General features: G+C 44.7%; 2 protein-coding genes across 3 annotated transcripts in view; one reads left to right on the top strand and one right to left on the bottom strand.

The window, feature by feature from the left end:
- Supt6h (SPT6 homolog, histone chaperone and transcription elongation factor) overlaps positions 1-3,194 on the bottom strand; it is a 38,237-nt gene extending 35,043 nt beyond the window's left edge. The window contains exon 1 of the mRNA XM_070027303.1: positions 2,984-3,194. The gene's annotated coding sequence lies outside the window, so the exon portion shown is untranslated. The remainder of the gene's footprint in view (positions 1-2,983) is intronic.
- A 139-nt stretch (positions 3,195-3,333) lies between these two features.
- Positions 3,334-12,593, top strand: Sdf2 (stromal cell derived factor 2). 2 transcript variants are annotated; one of them, XM_070027305.1, is made up of 4 exons: positions 3,334-3,587; positions 9,530-9,726; positions 11,927-11,957; positions 12,066-12,593. In XM_070027305.1, exons 1-4 carry the CDS (start codon positions 3,437-3,439, stop codon positions 12,212-12,214), a joined length of 528 nt encoding a protein of 175 aa, XP_069883406.1. In that variant the 5' UTR covers positions 3,334-3,436; the 3' UTR covers positions 12,215-12,593. The 2 variants fall into 2 exon arrangements, with proteins under 2 accessions (XP_069883406.1, XP_069883405.1); XM_070027304.1 differs by having other exon boundaries at positions 11,927-12,593.
- Positions 12,594-14,038: the final 1,445 nt, after the last annotated feature.

Below are 14,038 nucleotides of genomic sequence, written 5' to 3'. Positions count from 1 at the left end.
TAGATAATTAAGCTGGTATTCTGATATTATAATTTTGGAGCACAGAGAACAAACTGGACTATAATATTTAAACTCAGGAGTTGCCAGCTTTGAAATGGTAAAGTCCTAAGGGAGGCTTCAGCAACAAACCCTGAGAAAAATCCAACATTTTGATATTGGATAGAGAAGAAAAAGTGTCTAATAAAGTAAACTGAAGGACTCAGGAGGCTGACATAGGAGGATTGCAAGTTTGAAAACAGCTGGGCTCCACAGCAAGACATTGTCTCAAACAAACTGAAAAAGAACAGTCAGACAAATGCAGAAAATGTAAGGGTAAAATGTCAGTGAAGACAAGATAAAATTAAAAAAAAAAAAATCAGTTATGGGGCTTATGTGGTGCTGAGGAATTGAACCCAGGGCCTAATGTATGTGAGGCAGGCACTCTTCCCAGCCCGACAAGAGAGAATTTTAAGAAAGGAAGCCAGGTTCTGGTAGCTTAAGCCCTGTACTCCCAGTTATTCAAGAGGCTGAGATTAAGAGGCTGAGGATTAAGGTTCAAAGCCAGCCCAGGTAGAAAAGTCCATGAGACTTACCTCCAGTCAACCACCAAAAGCCAGAAGTAGAGCGGTGGATCAAGTGGTAGCATACTACCTTGAGCAAAAAAAGCTCAAGGATAGTGCCCAGGCCCTGAGTTCAAGCCCCAGTAAAGGTACACACAAAAAAAGCAGCTGTTAGATTCTTCAGATACTGAGGAAGATGAGAACAACACAGAAGTCACTGATGACCCATAAAAGCAATCTCCATGGACTGAGAAAAAAGTCAAATTAGTATACTTTGAAGCATGAATACAAAGTAAGAAAGTTGAACTGGCACAGGTAGACATCTGGTTATGAAGGGAAATTTTAAAACTTAAGATAATGAAACCAGGTACACACCTGTCATTCCAGCCTCAAACTACCCAACAAAACTCTGTCTCAAAAGAAAAAAAAGCATGATAGGTGGGGTGCTGGTGGTTCACCCTTGTAATCCTAGCTACTCAGGAGGCTGAGATCTGAAGATTGGGGCTCAAAACTAGCCTAGGAAAGAAAATCCATGACACTGGGCTGGGAAGGTAGCTCAGAGTGCTTGCCATGACACTTTTTTTTTTTGGGGGGGGGGGAGATATGCAATCCTGAGGCTTGAATTCAGGGCCTGGGCACTGTCCCTGAGCTTCTTTTGCTCAAGGCTAGCACTCTACCACTTGAGCCACAGTGCCACTTCCAGCTTTTTCTGTTTATGTGGTACTGAGGACTTGAACCCAGGGCTTCATGCATGCTAGGCAAAGACTCTACCATTAAGCCACATTCCCAGCCCCTGTGACACTCTTATCTCCAATTAGCCACTATAAAAACTGGAAGCGGCGCTGTGGCTCAAGTGGTAGAGTGATGGCCTTGAGCAAGAATTCAGGTACAGCATCAGAGCCCAGGCCGAGTTCAAGATCTATGACCGACTGGAGCCACCCCCCCCCCCAAAAAAAAAAAAAACGGATGATATTTGAAGATACATGTGAAGGAGTGAGGGATACCAGAATTGAATTGAAATGTTGAGAGATATTTCTTGGTGATTGACTGTATTGATTCACTATTGATTACAGTGACATTTCTGAGACCAAGAACACAGAAGCAAGGGCAAAGTTACTTGCCTCCAAAGATCAGGTTTCCATCACAATAGGTGAATTTTCTTTTTTGTGAAGGAGGCCTTCAGGAGAAAAGATTGTAAATGCTAATTCCTCATTGTACCACTTTCGGATGTGATTAATGCCACCAGATTAAAGCCTCTTAGAGTATAATACTTAACTAATCTAATCTGAAGCCACACAAGTCAACTCAATAAAATTAACTTGAAGCTGGAAGAGGGTCTTAAATTCACAGCTGATAGGAAAGCAATTATGCTTCCTTATTCTATTCTATTTATTTATTTTTCCAGTCTTGGGGCTTGAACTCAGGGCCTGGGCACTGTCCCTGAGCTTCTGCTCAAGGATAGCACTCTACTTGAGCCACAGCGCCATTTCTGGCTTTTTCTGTTTTCTGTTTATGTGGTACTGAGGAACTGAACCTAGGGCTTCATGCATGTTAGGCAAGGACTCTACCACTAAGCCACACATTCTCAGCTTTAATTTTTCAGCTTCACTGAAGACTAGCAATTTCAAGTCCACATGGCACTAAACGTTTCTTCCAAAGAAATAAACCAAACTAGTTATTGTTTATAATCGGCTTAGATTTAAATCTCTTGACACTTCTGCTATCACAAGGGATTTCCATGTAAGTATTTTCAGAGACCTTCCTTAAACCTCTTCCTAAAGGAAAGTAAGTATCCATTCTAGTGACAATCCAGGCAAACAACTGCTTAAACTAGTTCAAGGGAGAAAAAGGAACAAACTGTAGAGGATAAAGCTTCGACTTGACCCATCCTGAGGTTCACAGTTAGGTTTTTGGAAAAAAAAAAAAAAGGGCTTCAGGTACCTTTACAAGATCTCTGATATTTAAGGTCCAGTCTTCTACAAAAAGTTCACCCAATAATACGAGAAGAACTAAAATTTAGCATGTGCCTCTAGACATACGGCTGAACAGCTGAAACCCCAGTAGGATTCGCATCCCCAGAACAAATTAATTCAATCACCTGATCCCAAGTCACAAGCCCTAGATCCCTTCCATTCCCAATTCTTTCTAGTGGCCCACTTTCCAGAAGATGCGAGAGAAGGCTGGGATCCAAGGAAGCCTGTTGATTCAACCGGCAACTCCAATTCACAGGTCCCGGGTGTTACTGCGTTGAAACTAGCCTTGAGATTCTAAGAAAACTACCCGGCTTCCCTTCCCCCCTCCCCCCTCCGCAGAACAGGAAAGGCCAGGGGCCCCTTCTTCCCGCAGACGGCTCCCCAATACCTCTTCCCTTACGGGACCAGGCCCTAGGAGTCCTGTCCCCACCTGACCCATGGGAGAAAAACACTCTCCAAGGCAAACTTTACCTGCTTGAAGGCCGCCGCTCCCACCGTGCACTGAACCCCCACCGAGGAAAATGGAGTCGTCGAACCGAGACTGGGAAAGGATAGTACGGACCCACCGCACGGCCCCTCCGCCGCCACCGTCGCCGCAGCTGCGTAACGTCCTACGTCACTTCCGGCTCGCTGTCACTGGGAGTGGGTGGACCATTTGCTCTCTTTTCCACCTGACTCTGGCAGGGGGTGGAGTTTGTTCTTCGTCCGTCCCAAAGGTCAGAAAGCTGGCACAAAAGGTGTTTCAGGAAGACAGCTGCCGTCATTCACGGCAACCTGACCGGGGTTGCTCCTCCGGCCGCTCTGCTAAGGGAACCCTACAGATGAAATGAGGACTTCCTTCTCCCCGTGGGTCCGCCCTCCGCTTCCGGTTCCGGGGAGGGCCAAGCTTTCTTGGAATTGTAGGGGCTCAGTGATCCGGTGAGGATGGTTGTCGTGCCGCTACTGTTGTTGGGAGGTTTGTGGAGCGCCGTGGGAGCGTCCAGTCTGGCTGTGGTCACTTGCGGCTCCGTGGTGAAGCTCCTCAACACGCGCCACAACGTCCGACTGCACTCACATGACGTGCGCTATGGGTCAGGTACTTGAGGGACGGGACTGGATTCTGGGTGGGCTGCAGAGGCCCCGGGTAGCCTTGTAGGGGGCGGGGTTTCAGAAAATCCGAGGGGCGTGGCCTTTGAAGGTTAGGGGTGTCCTCGGGAGGTTCTTGAGGTCCAGAGTGGGTGAAGGGGAGAAACTGAGTTCTAAGGCAACTTAAACCTAATATTAGTTTACGTTTGGTGAGCCTACGTGCCAGGCATGTTATCTATGTACTTTCAGTTTTTAAATTCCAAGAGGGTAGATACTATTGTTGCCCGAATTTCACAGATGTGAAAACACTCAAAATTATTTGTGAAAGACAAAGTTCCATCCAAATCTATCCAAGTTCGAAAACTGCCTTCAGATACTCAGACTGTCACTGTTCAGCGTAGGAGACAGACATGTAGAAGAAAGTTACATTAAATGCAGATTTTTTTTTTTTTTTTGGCCAATCTTGGGGCTTGAACTCTGGGCCTGGGCACCTTCCCTGAGCTTCTTTTGCTCAAGATTAGCACTCTATCACTTGAGCCACAGTGCCACTTCCGGCTTTTTCTGTGTATGTGGTATTGAGGAACCGAACCCAGGGCTTCATGCATTCAAGGCAAGCACTCTACCATTAAGCCTTAACTGCTGAATTTTTAAGCTTGGCTGGGATCAAAACGCAGTCCTTATGTATGCTTATGCCAGCACTCCATCCTTGATCTACATCGTCAGCCTTGAATCTTGATATCTTAAATTCCAAGAACTCACTCACATTACACCCTGTCTTCTAGCACTTTTGCATCTTACAGTTGCTGTTTAGCTCTATTTTTTGCCCACTTCTGCCTTTTTTGGCTGTGTTGGAGTTTGAACTTAGGGTTTGTGCTTACCAGCAAAGGGCTATATCAACTTGAACCACTCCTCCAGACTTTTGGCCCCTTTTACTCAAACTTTAACCTCCTTAGAGAGAACTTAAATCTGATAAGTACTGCAGAGGAAAACTGCTTTTTACTGTATAAAATTATAATGCTTAATAGTCAATTTGTGGGCCTGTTCATTCTACATAGACTTAATGAGCTCTTATTTTGTACCTAATTCTAAATATGAGATACAGTAGTAAATCAACCAATTACAAGAAAGACAATAAAAAGGGGCTGGGAAGGTTGCTCAGTGGTAGAGCGCTTGCCTTGCATGCCTGAGGCTCTGGGTTCAATTCCTCAGCACCACATAAGCAAAAAGAAAAAAGCCGGAAGTGGCGCTGTGGCTCAAGTGGTAGAGCGCTAGCCTTGAGCTGAAGAGCTGAGGGACAGCGCCCAGGCCCAGAGTTCAGGCCCCACGACCGGACCCCCCCCCCCCAAAAAAAAAGAAAGACAATAAAAAATAGGCAAAACCAGTTAAACCAGTTGTGGTTGTGCAAGTCTTCAATCTCAGCACTTGGGAGGCTGAGGCAGGAGGATTGTAGACAACCTAGGTTACATAGCAAGGCTCAACAAAGAGAGTAAGTTCAAGGATTGAGAATTTAGCTTAATAGTAAGAACACTTGTCAAACATATGAGGCCCTGTATTCTACTCCCAGTTCTGGAGAAGAAAAAAAAGTTTAGCTAGTGAGGTATGAGTGGTATCTCAGATAATTGTGTAACTAATGATGCTATTTTCTGAGAGAGGTAGTTTTTTCTGATGGACTAGTTCCTGTTCACAATTACCAAAACCTGGCCTATCAGTTAAGACTGAGAAGGATTCAGACATTAATGGGAAGATTTAAAAATCCATTTTAATAATCAATTCTGGGTATTACTTATTTTTGTGTCATTGTGGGGCTTGAACTCAGGGTCTTGGCCCTGTCCCTGAGCTCTTTTGCTCAAGGCTAGTGTTCTACCACTTTGAGTCACAGCACCACTTCTGGTTTTCTAGTGGTTTATTGGAGATAAGAGTTTCCTGGACTTCCCTTCCTTGGGCTGAACCTCGATCCTCAGATCTCAGCCTCCTGAGTAGCTAGGATTACAGGCTTGAGCCACTGGCACCTGGCCTTCTTTCTTTCTTCTTTTTCTTTTTTTTTTTGGCTTGAACTCAGAGCCTGAGCACTGTCCCTGAGCTCTTTTGCTCAAGTCTAACACTCTACCACTTGAGCTACAGCATCACTTCTAGCTTTTTCTGTTTATGTGGTATTGAGGAATCAAACCCAGGGCTCTACCACTTTGAGTCACAGCATCACTTCCAGCTTTTTCTGCCTATGTGTTGCTCAGGAATCGAACCCAGGGCCTCATACATGCAAGGCAAGCACTCTACCACTGAGCCACATTCCCAGCCCTCTTTAGGTTAGTTTATTGTTATTATAAAGGTGATGTACTGAGGGATTACAATTACATGAGTTAGCAAGTGGTAGAGTGCTAGCCTTCAGCTGAAGAGCTGAGGGACAGCGCCCAGGCCCAGAGTTCAGGCCCCATGACTGACCAAAAAAAAAAAAAAAATTACATGAGTTAGGTAATAGAAACATTTTTTTCTTTTCTTTTCTTTTCTTTCTTTTTTTTTTGTCAGTCGTAGGGCTTGAACTCTGGTCCTGGGCCTTGTCCCTCAAGGATAGTGCTCTACCACTGGAGCCACAGTGCCACTTCTGGTTTTCTGGTGGTTTATTGGACATAAGAGTCTCATGGGGGATTGAGAAGGTAGCTCAGTGGTAGAGTGCTTGCCTTGCATGCTTGAGGCCCTGGGTTCGATTCCTCAGCACCACATAAGCAGAAAAAGCTGGAAGTGGAGCTGCTGCTCAATTGGTAGAGTGCTATCCTTGAGCTGAATAGCTGAGGGACAGCACCCAGGCCCACAGTTCAGGCCCCACGACCAACAAAAATGAAAAAAAAAAAGTCTCATGGACTTTCCTGCCCAGGCTGGCTTTGTGGTTTCTTTCTTTTTTTGTCTGTGTGAGGCTTGAACTCTGGGCCTGGGTGCTGTCTCTCAGCTCCTCAGCTGAAGGCTAGGACTCCACCACTTGAGCCACAATGCCACTTCCAGCTTTTTCTGTTTATATGGTGCTGAGGAATTGAACCCAGAGCCTCATACATGTGAGGCAAGCGCTCTACTACTGAGCCACCTTCCCAGCCCCTCCCAGGCTGGCTTTGAACCGCAGTCTTCAGATCTCAGCCTCCTGAGTAGCTAGGATTACAGGCATGAGCCACTGACCCCCTGCTTACATTTCCTATTGCACAATGTCTTCTGTTCCTTCACTCCTTCCCATCTTTACCCATTTACTTTTCTTTTTTCTGTTACCATGTTTGACTCAGGGCCTTGCTTGGCTGGCACTCTACCATTTGATTTATGTGTGTGCGCATCTGTGTAATACTAGGGCTTAAACATACAACTTTTTGCTCTCCCTTGGCTGGCACTCTACCACTTAAGTCACACCCTCACTTCTGGCTTTTTGCTGGTTACTGAACTGGTTTTGACCTCCCTCCTCAGACAACCACCTGAGACCAGCTTTTTGTTGTTGGCTAGCTTCAAACTGCAGTCCTCTGAATTGCAGTTTCCTGAGTAGCTAGGATTACAAACATGAACTTGACCAGGTTTTGTACTTTAGATCTAATGAATTAAAATGGAGGTTGAGAGAGGCCTACTTGAAGGAATCTAGGTTTCAAGTACTCTAAAGGTAGTTCTCATTGGGTAGCCAGATTTAGAAACCAGGTCCAATCTGGGGCTCAGAAGATTCTGAGCTGCATACAGAGAATACAAGTTGCATTGCAAAATCAATTCTGATTTGGAATCTGTAATATAGAGTTAACTACAGCTGGGAAGGTGGCTCAGTGGTAGAGAGCTTGCCTTGCATGCATGAGGCCCTGGGTTCGATTCCTCAGCACCACATAAGCAAAAAGAAAAAAGCCGGAAGTGGGGCTGAGGCTCAAGTGGTAGAGCACTAGCCTTGAGCTGAAGAGCTGAGGGAAAGCGCCCAGGCCCAGAGTTCAGGCCCCACGACTGGACCCAAAAATAAATAAATAAATAGAGTTAACTACAGTATCATTGTACAAGTAGTGGTTGAAAATGTGACAGGATTAAATGAAATTACCAGGATAGACTATAATTCTCCATTGGAAAATTGTAGGAAGTGCTGTGTTAATTTTAATTGCTTGTCAAACTTGTTAAAAAATAGAAATGCTGGGCTGGGAAGTTGGCTCAGTGGTAGAGCGCTCGCCTTGCATGCTTAAGGCCCTGGGTTAGATTCCTCAGCACCACATAAGCAGAAAAAAAAGAAGCCGGAAGTAGCACTGTGGCTCAAGTGGTAGAGTGCTAGCCTTGAGCTGAAGAGCTGAGGGACAGCACCCAGGCCCAGAGTTCAGACCCCACAACAGGACCCAAAAAAAAAAAAAAAAAAATGCTTTTGTCTGGACCCCACAACAAATGCCTAAGAATTACTGTTAGAAATAGATGAGGGCCAGGTATAAAATTCTGGAGAGCCGGGTGCCAGTGGCTCACATGTGTAACCCTAGCTACTCAGGAGGCTGAGATCTGAGGATCATGGTTCAAAGCCAGCCCAGGCAGGAAAGTCCATGAAACTCTTATCTCCAATAAACCACCAGAAAACTGGAAGTAGCGCCGTAGTTCAAGTGATAGAGCGCTCGCCTTGAGCTGAAGAGCTGAGGGACAGCGCTCAGGCCCGGAGTTCAAGCCCCACGATCGATCCAAAAAAAAAAAAAAAAGGAATTCTGGATAACTCCAAGGTATGTGGATCAGTGGGAGGAAGTAGAGTGTTGAATAGTAGTGGAAAAAGTAGGAGATGAAATATAGATTTAGTAAACTAGGAAGACGCTTTAAGTAACCACACTTAGGGAGAGTTAGTTTGCCTCCTTGTTCCTTTTTTTATTATTAAGTAATGAGCTGAGGACTGGGAAGGTGCCTCAGTGGTAGAGTGATCGCCTCTCATTCATGAGGCCCTGGGTTTGATTCCTCAGTACCATATAAGCAGAACAAGCCGTAAGTAATGCTGCAGCTCAAGTGGTAGAGCACTAGCAATTGAGCTGAAGAGCTAAGGGACAGTTGAGGACAGTGCCCAGGCCCAGAGTTCAAGCCCCACGACTGACAGAAAAAAAAAAGGTATGAGCTGAGTAAAAGAAGCAATAGAGAACAACACCTTTATCCAGTTTACTAATAGGAGACATATAGTGTTACATAATAAAAAGGGATCATCCAAAGCTTATGGTCAGGCAGGACCATGGAACTGAACACAAAATTGAGGACAGGGGAGGCATGAAAAACATAATGAAAAAGCAACGTGTTCAGAGGAACTTAGAAAATAAAATTGGAGGAAGAAATATGTCTTTGTTGGATGTGGTGTGGTGGAGTGGTTAAGAATGCTAGTTTTGCTGGGAGTTAGTGGCTCATACCTATAATCCTAGCTACTTAGGAGGTTGAGGTCTGAAGATCATGGTTTGAAGCCAGTCCAGGCAGGCAAGTCCATAAAATTCTTTTTTGTTTTTTGGTCAGTCGTGAGGTTCGAACTCTGGGCCTGGGCGCTGCCCCTCACCTCTTCAGCTTAAGGCTTGCGCTCTACCACTTGAGCCACAGCGCCTCTTCCAGTTTTCTGAGTGGCTTATTGGAGATAAGAGTCTCTTGGCCTTTCCTGCCTTGCCTGGCTTTGAACCGTGATCCTCAGATCTCAGCTTCCTAAATAGCTAGGATTACAAAGGTACTACCAGTGACCAGCAACTCCACATATTCTTATTTGGTACCCTTTGAAGTAAATTGTTGGAATTTTCTCATATGGTACACACTTAAGTATAGTTTATCATATGATAATGGGAAATACACTAAGTGAACACATTTAGTATTTTTCATAAATATTTTGAGTGTTGTAGAAAAAAAAATTACCAAACATAGCATGTCCTCCTCAGCCCTCCGTACTAGTTTTCTGACACAGGATCTTACTGGCCATAGAAAAGAGGAAAAGGTCAGGTTGCATTTCTTTCCCTTTTTTGACTGCAGGTAGTGGACAACAGTCAGTGACAGGTGTAACTTCTGTGGATGACAGTAACAGTTACTGGAGGATACGGGGGAAGACTGCCTCAGTGTGTGAAAGGGGAACTCCCATCAAATGTGGCCAGCCCATTCGGCTCACCCATGTCAACACTGGCCGAAACCTGCATAGTCACCATTTCACTTCACCTCTTTCTGGAAACCAGGTGAGGTGGCATCCAATGGATTATTGCTGCTCTGTATTGCTCAGTTGGTTTGTTGTTTGATCTCTTGGTTTTTAACCCTTTTCCAGGCATAGATCCCTCCCTCCCTCCCTCCCTCCCTCCCTCCCTTCCTTCCTTCCTTCCTTTCTTTTTACGTCCATCATGGGGCTTGAACTCTGGGCCTGAACACTGTCCCTCAGCTCTTCAGCTCAAGGGTAGCATCACTTCTGGTTTTCTGGTAGTTCATTGGAGATGAGTCTCATAGACTTTCCTGTTTGGGCTGGCTTAGAACTGTGATCCTCAGATCTCAGCCTCCTGAGTAGCTAGGATTATAGGCATGAGCCAATGGCGCCTGTCAGATGTTTTCTTTTCTGTAGACATGGAGAAATGACTGTGTCTTATAGAGTGAAGAAGATTGTTTTGGGGAAAAATGGAGACTTTACAACTAGACCAAAGCAAGAAAAGAGGAGGAAAGGAAGAATAGATATATATTAGCATATCATAAAGTGTAATAAATCCTGTAATAAGGACAATGATTTCAAACATAATAAAAGAGTTTATTATTTTCAGTGATTATTATTACAGCCCCGTGTACTGGGGTTTTTTTTTGTTTTGTCGGTTGTGGGGCCTGAACTCTGGGCCTGGGTGCTGTCCCTCAATTCTTCAGTACAAGGCTAGTGCTCTACCACTTTGAGCCATAGCATCACTTCCGGCTTTTTCTGCCTATGTGGTGCTCAGGAATTGAACCCAGGGCCTCATATGTGCAAGGCAAGCACGCTGCCACTGAGCCACCTTCCCAGCCTGTGTGCCAGTTTTTTAAATCTTGTTGTTTCACAAGATATAGACTTGGATCTCAGCCTCCTGAGTAGCTAGGATTACAGGTATGAGCCACCAGCATTTAGTGACCTTGACAGTTTTGAGCAGTGCTAGTCAGTTATATTTCTAGACATATTGTTGATATGCTTGTTTTTTGTTTTGTTTTTGTTTTTGCCAGTCCTAGGGCTTGAACTGAGGGCCTGGGTACTGTCCCTGAGCTTCATTTGCTCATAGATAGCCCTCTACCACTTGAGCCACAGTGCTACTACTGGCTTTTTCTGTTTATGTGGTACTGAGGAATCAAACCCAGAGCTTCATGCATGCCAGGCAAGTACTCTACCACTAAGCCACCTCCCAAGCCCCTTTAGTGTTTTCCTTATGTGGATAATCTAAATAGTTTTGGAGGGGCTGGGAAGGTGGCTCAGTGGTAGAGCGCTTGCCTTGCATGCCTGAGGCCCCGGGTTTGATTCCTCAGCACCACATAAGCAAAAAGAAAAAAGCTGGAAGTGGTGCTGTGGCTCAGGTGGTAGAGCGCTAGCCTTGAGCTGAAGAGCTGAGGGACAGCACCCAGGCCCAGAGAGAGTTTCAAGGACTTTTCTGCCTGGGCTGGCTTTGAACAGCAATCCTCAGATCTCAGCTCCCTGAGTAGCTAGGATTACAGGCGTGAGCCACTGGTACCTGGCCAAAATTTTTTAAAAGGAATATAGTTATGAAAATAAAGTAGGAATATTTAAAATAAAAAATGACCTATGAAATATTTTAATTCTAGCTGGGCAATAGTGGCTCATGCCTATAATCCTAAGGTATTCATGAAGCTGAGATTCTAGGATCATGGTTCTAGGATTATGCCTAGGCAGACAAACCTAAGAGACATTTCTCCAATTAATGAAAAAAAGTTGCAAGTGGAGTGGTCTCTCAATTGTTAGAGTACTCGTCTTGAGCATAAATGCTCAAGGGACAGAACCCAGGCTCTGAGTTCAAGTCTTAGAACTGGTACACACAAAAAATTAATTCTGAGACATAATGACATACACCCACATTCCCAGCTGCTTGGGAGGCTGAGGTAGAATGATTGCTGAAACTCAGAGATTAACAGCCAGCCTGGGCAACCAAGCTAATGGGGGAAAGAAATGAAGCATATAACAAAAAATATAGGGCACATATAGTACCAATTACAAATTCAGTGTTTGGGTTATAATCTATGGCAACTAATTTCATTTTCTCGTACATTTTCTTGTATTGTCTTTTTCCACATCTTGAATTTTTTTTAAACAATACTGGAAAGCCTCTCATTTCTCTCTTTTGGGTAGTCTTATTTTTTTCTGGTTGCTACCTCCTTTCTTCAAGACTTGAGTGTCATAATGCTGCCACTTTCTGTGTCTTTCAGGAAGTGAGTGCTTTCGGTGAAGAGGGTGAAGGTGATTATCTGGATGACTGGACAGTGCTCTGTAATGGGCCCTATTGGGTGAGAGATGGTGAGGTGCGGTTCAAACATTCATCCACTGAGGTACTGCTGTCTGTCACAGGAGAACAGTATGGTCGACCCATTAGTGGACAAAAAGAAGTGCATGGCATGGCCCAGCCAAGCCAGAACAACTACTGGAAGGCCATGGAAGGCATCTTCATGAAGCCCAGTGAGTTGCTGAAGGCGGAAGTTCACCATGCAGAACTATGAGTCTGCATGTTTCAAGCCACTGTCACCACACAGTGTTCACAGACATCTGATGCTGCTTCATCCTGGGATCTCTGTCCTAAGTGTTTTGGGCAGTGGCCAGGTCCCCACTGAGACGAAGGTGCATAGTAGAAAACAAGCTGTTTAGAGGGTACAGCCCTTCACATTTTAATTAGTTGTTTTACCTGTCTTGGGTCAGTCTAAGTAGAGGACCTAGTCAATGGGCAGGTGTTTTTTATTCATACTAATAAGAGAAACTAGGGAAACTTCCCTAGCTGGCTAATTTGTGTTCTTTGGGAACTTGGCATTGTGGATGTTAATGTCTTTATTTTCCCTCATTTTTTTCTTTCTCCAAAATGATTAAAAAAAAAATGTTAGTCACTGTGTTGTCATTTATTAGGTGGGCTATTTAATGATTGTTTTAATCCTAAGACTTTTGAGGTATGGGGAAACTTCAATGTGGGTCATTTTAAGAGGCTTACTGGGCTATAAAGGCTTATTCCTGTAATCCTAGTCACTCAGGAAACTGAAATCTAAAGATCTCAGTTCAAAGCCAGCCTGGGCAGATAAATCCATGAAACTCTTTTTTTTTTTTTTTTTTTTTGGGTCCAGTCATGGGCCTGAACTCTGGGTCTGGGCACTTTCCCCTCAGCTCTTCACCTCAAGGCTAGCGCCCTACCACTTGAGCCACAGCGCCACTTCCGGCTTTTTTTTTCCTGCATATGTGGTGCTGAGGAATCGAACCCAGGGCCTCATGCATGCAAGGCAAGCGCTCTACCACTGAGCCACCTTCCCAGCCCCAAATCCATGAAACTCTTATCTCCAGTTAACCATCAAAAAGCTGGAAGCAGGCCGGGCGCTGGTGGCTCACGCCTGAAATCCTAGCTACTCAGAAGGCTGAGATCTGAGGATCGCGGTTCAAAGCCAGCCCGGGCAGGAGAGACCGTGAGACTCCTATCTCCAATAAACCACCAGAAAACCGGAAGTGGCGCTGTAGCTCAAGTGGTAGAGCGCTCGCCTTGAGCTGAAGAGCTAAGGGACAGCGCCCAGGCCCAGAGTTCAAGCCCACAACCGACAAAAAAAAAAAAAAAAAAAAAAGCTGGAAGCAGAGTTGTCATGACAGATGGCTAGCCTTGAGCAAAAAAAAAAAAAAACAATAAAACTCAGCAACAGCATCCAGGCCCTGAGTTCAGGACTAGCACCAAAAATTAAAAAGAGGTTTACTTGCCATCAAACTTTTATTTATTTTTTGCCAATTCTGAGACTTGAACTTAGGACCTAGATGCTATTCCTAAGCACTTTTTCTCAAGGCTAGTACTCTACCATTTGATTCACATCTCTACTTCTACTTCTCCAGTTAACTTTTTTTGTGGTTAACTGGAGATAAGAGTGTCAGGGATTTTCCAGCCTAGGCTGGCTTTGAACTGTGATCCTTAGATCTCTACCTCCTGACTAGCTAGGATTTTAGGCATGAGCTACCAGCACCTAGCTTGCATTCAAACTTTATCTGTGTAACATTACTTCTTCCCAGATAACTCATCTTCATTAGATTTTTGACTAATTATGGGTAAAGACCTTCAAGAAATACAGCAGATTAGTTGTTAGTGAAATGTTTTACTCTGATTGTTACTGCTGATGAGCAAGGGGGACAAGCAGAGAATAGCCAACAATACTGTTAAAGGCTAGTTACTGGCCGTTTGCTGGAGGCTCATTCCTGAATCCTAGTTCAGAGCCAGCCCACGCAGGAAAGTTTGTGGGACTCTTACCTCTAATAAACCACCAGAAAACGGGAAGTGGCACTGTGGCTCAAGTGGTAGAGCACTAGCC

The sequence above is a fragment of the Dipodomys merriami genome, unplaced genomic scaffold (assembly GCF_024711535.1).
Source record: "Dipodomys merriami isolate MVZ:Mamm:240054 unplaced genomic scaffold, mDipMer1.0.p SCAF_19, whole genome shotgun sequence".
Taxonomy (NCBI): domain Eukaryota; kingdom Metazoa; phylum Chordata; class Mammalia; order Rodentia; family Heteromyidae; genus Dipodomys; species Dipodomys merriami.
Note: the sequence above shows the minus strand (reverse complement) of the source record. Positions and strands in the feature narration are given on the sequence as shown.

Bases quoted from the DNA above. Each gene is read 5' to 3' on its own strand.
- Sdf2 (XM_070027304.1), top strand. From the start codon at position 3,437: ATGGTTGTCGTGCCGCTACTGTTGTTGGGAGGTTTGTGGAGCGCCGTG. The intron at 3,588-9,529 runs GTACTTGAGGGA...TTTTGACTGCAG, and splicing joins TGACGTGCGCTATGGGTCAG to GTAGTGGACAACAGTCAGTG. The intron at 9,727-11,926 runs GTGAGGTGGCAT...TGTGTCTTTCAG, and splicing joins CACCTCTTTCTGGAAACCAG to GAAGTGAGTGCTTTCGGTGA.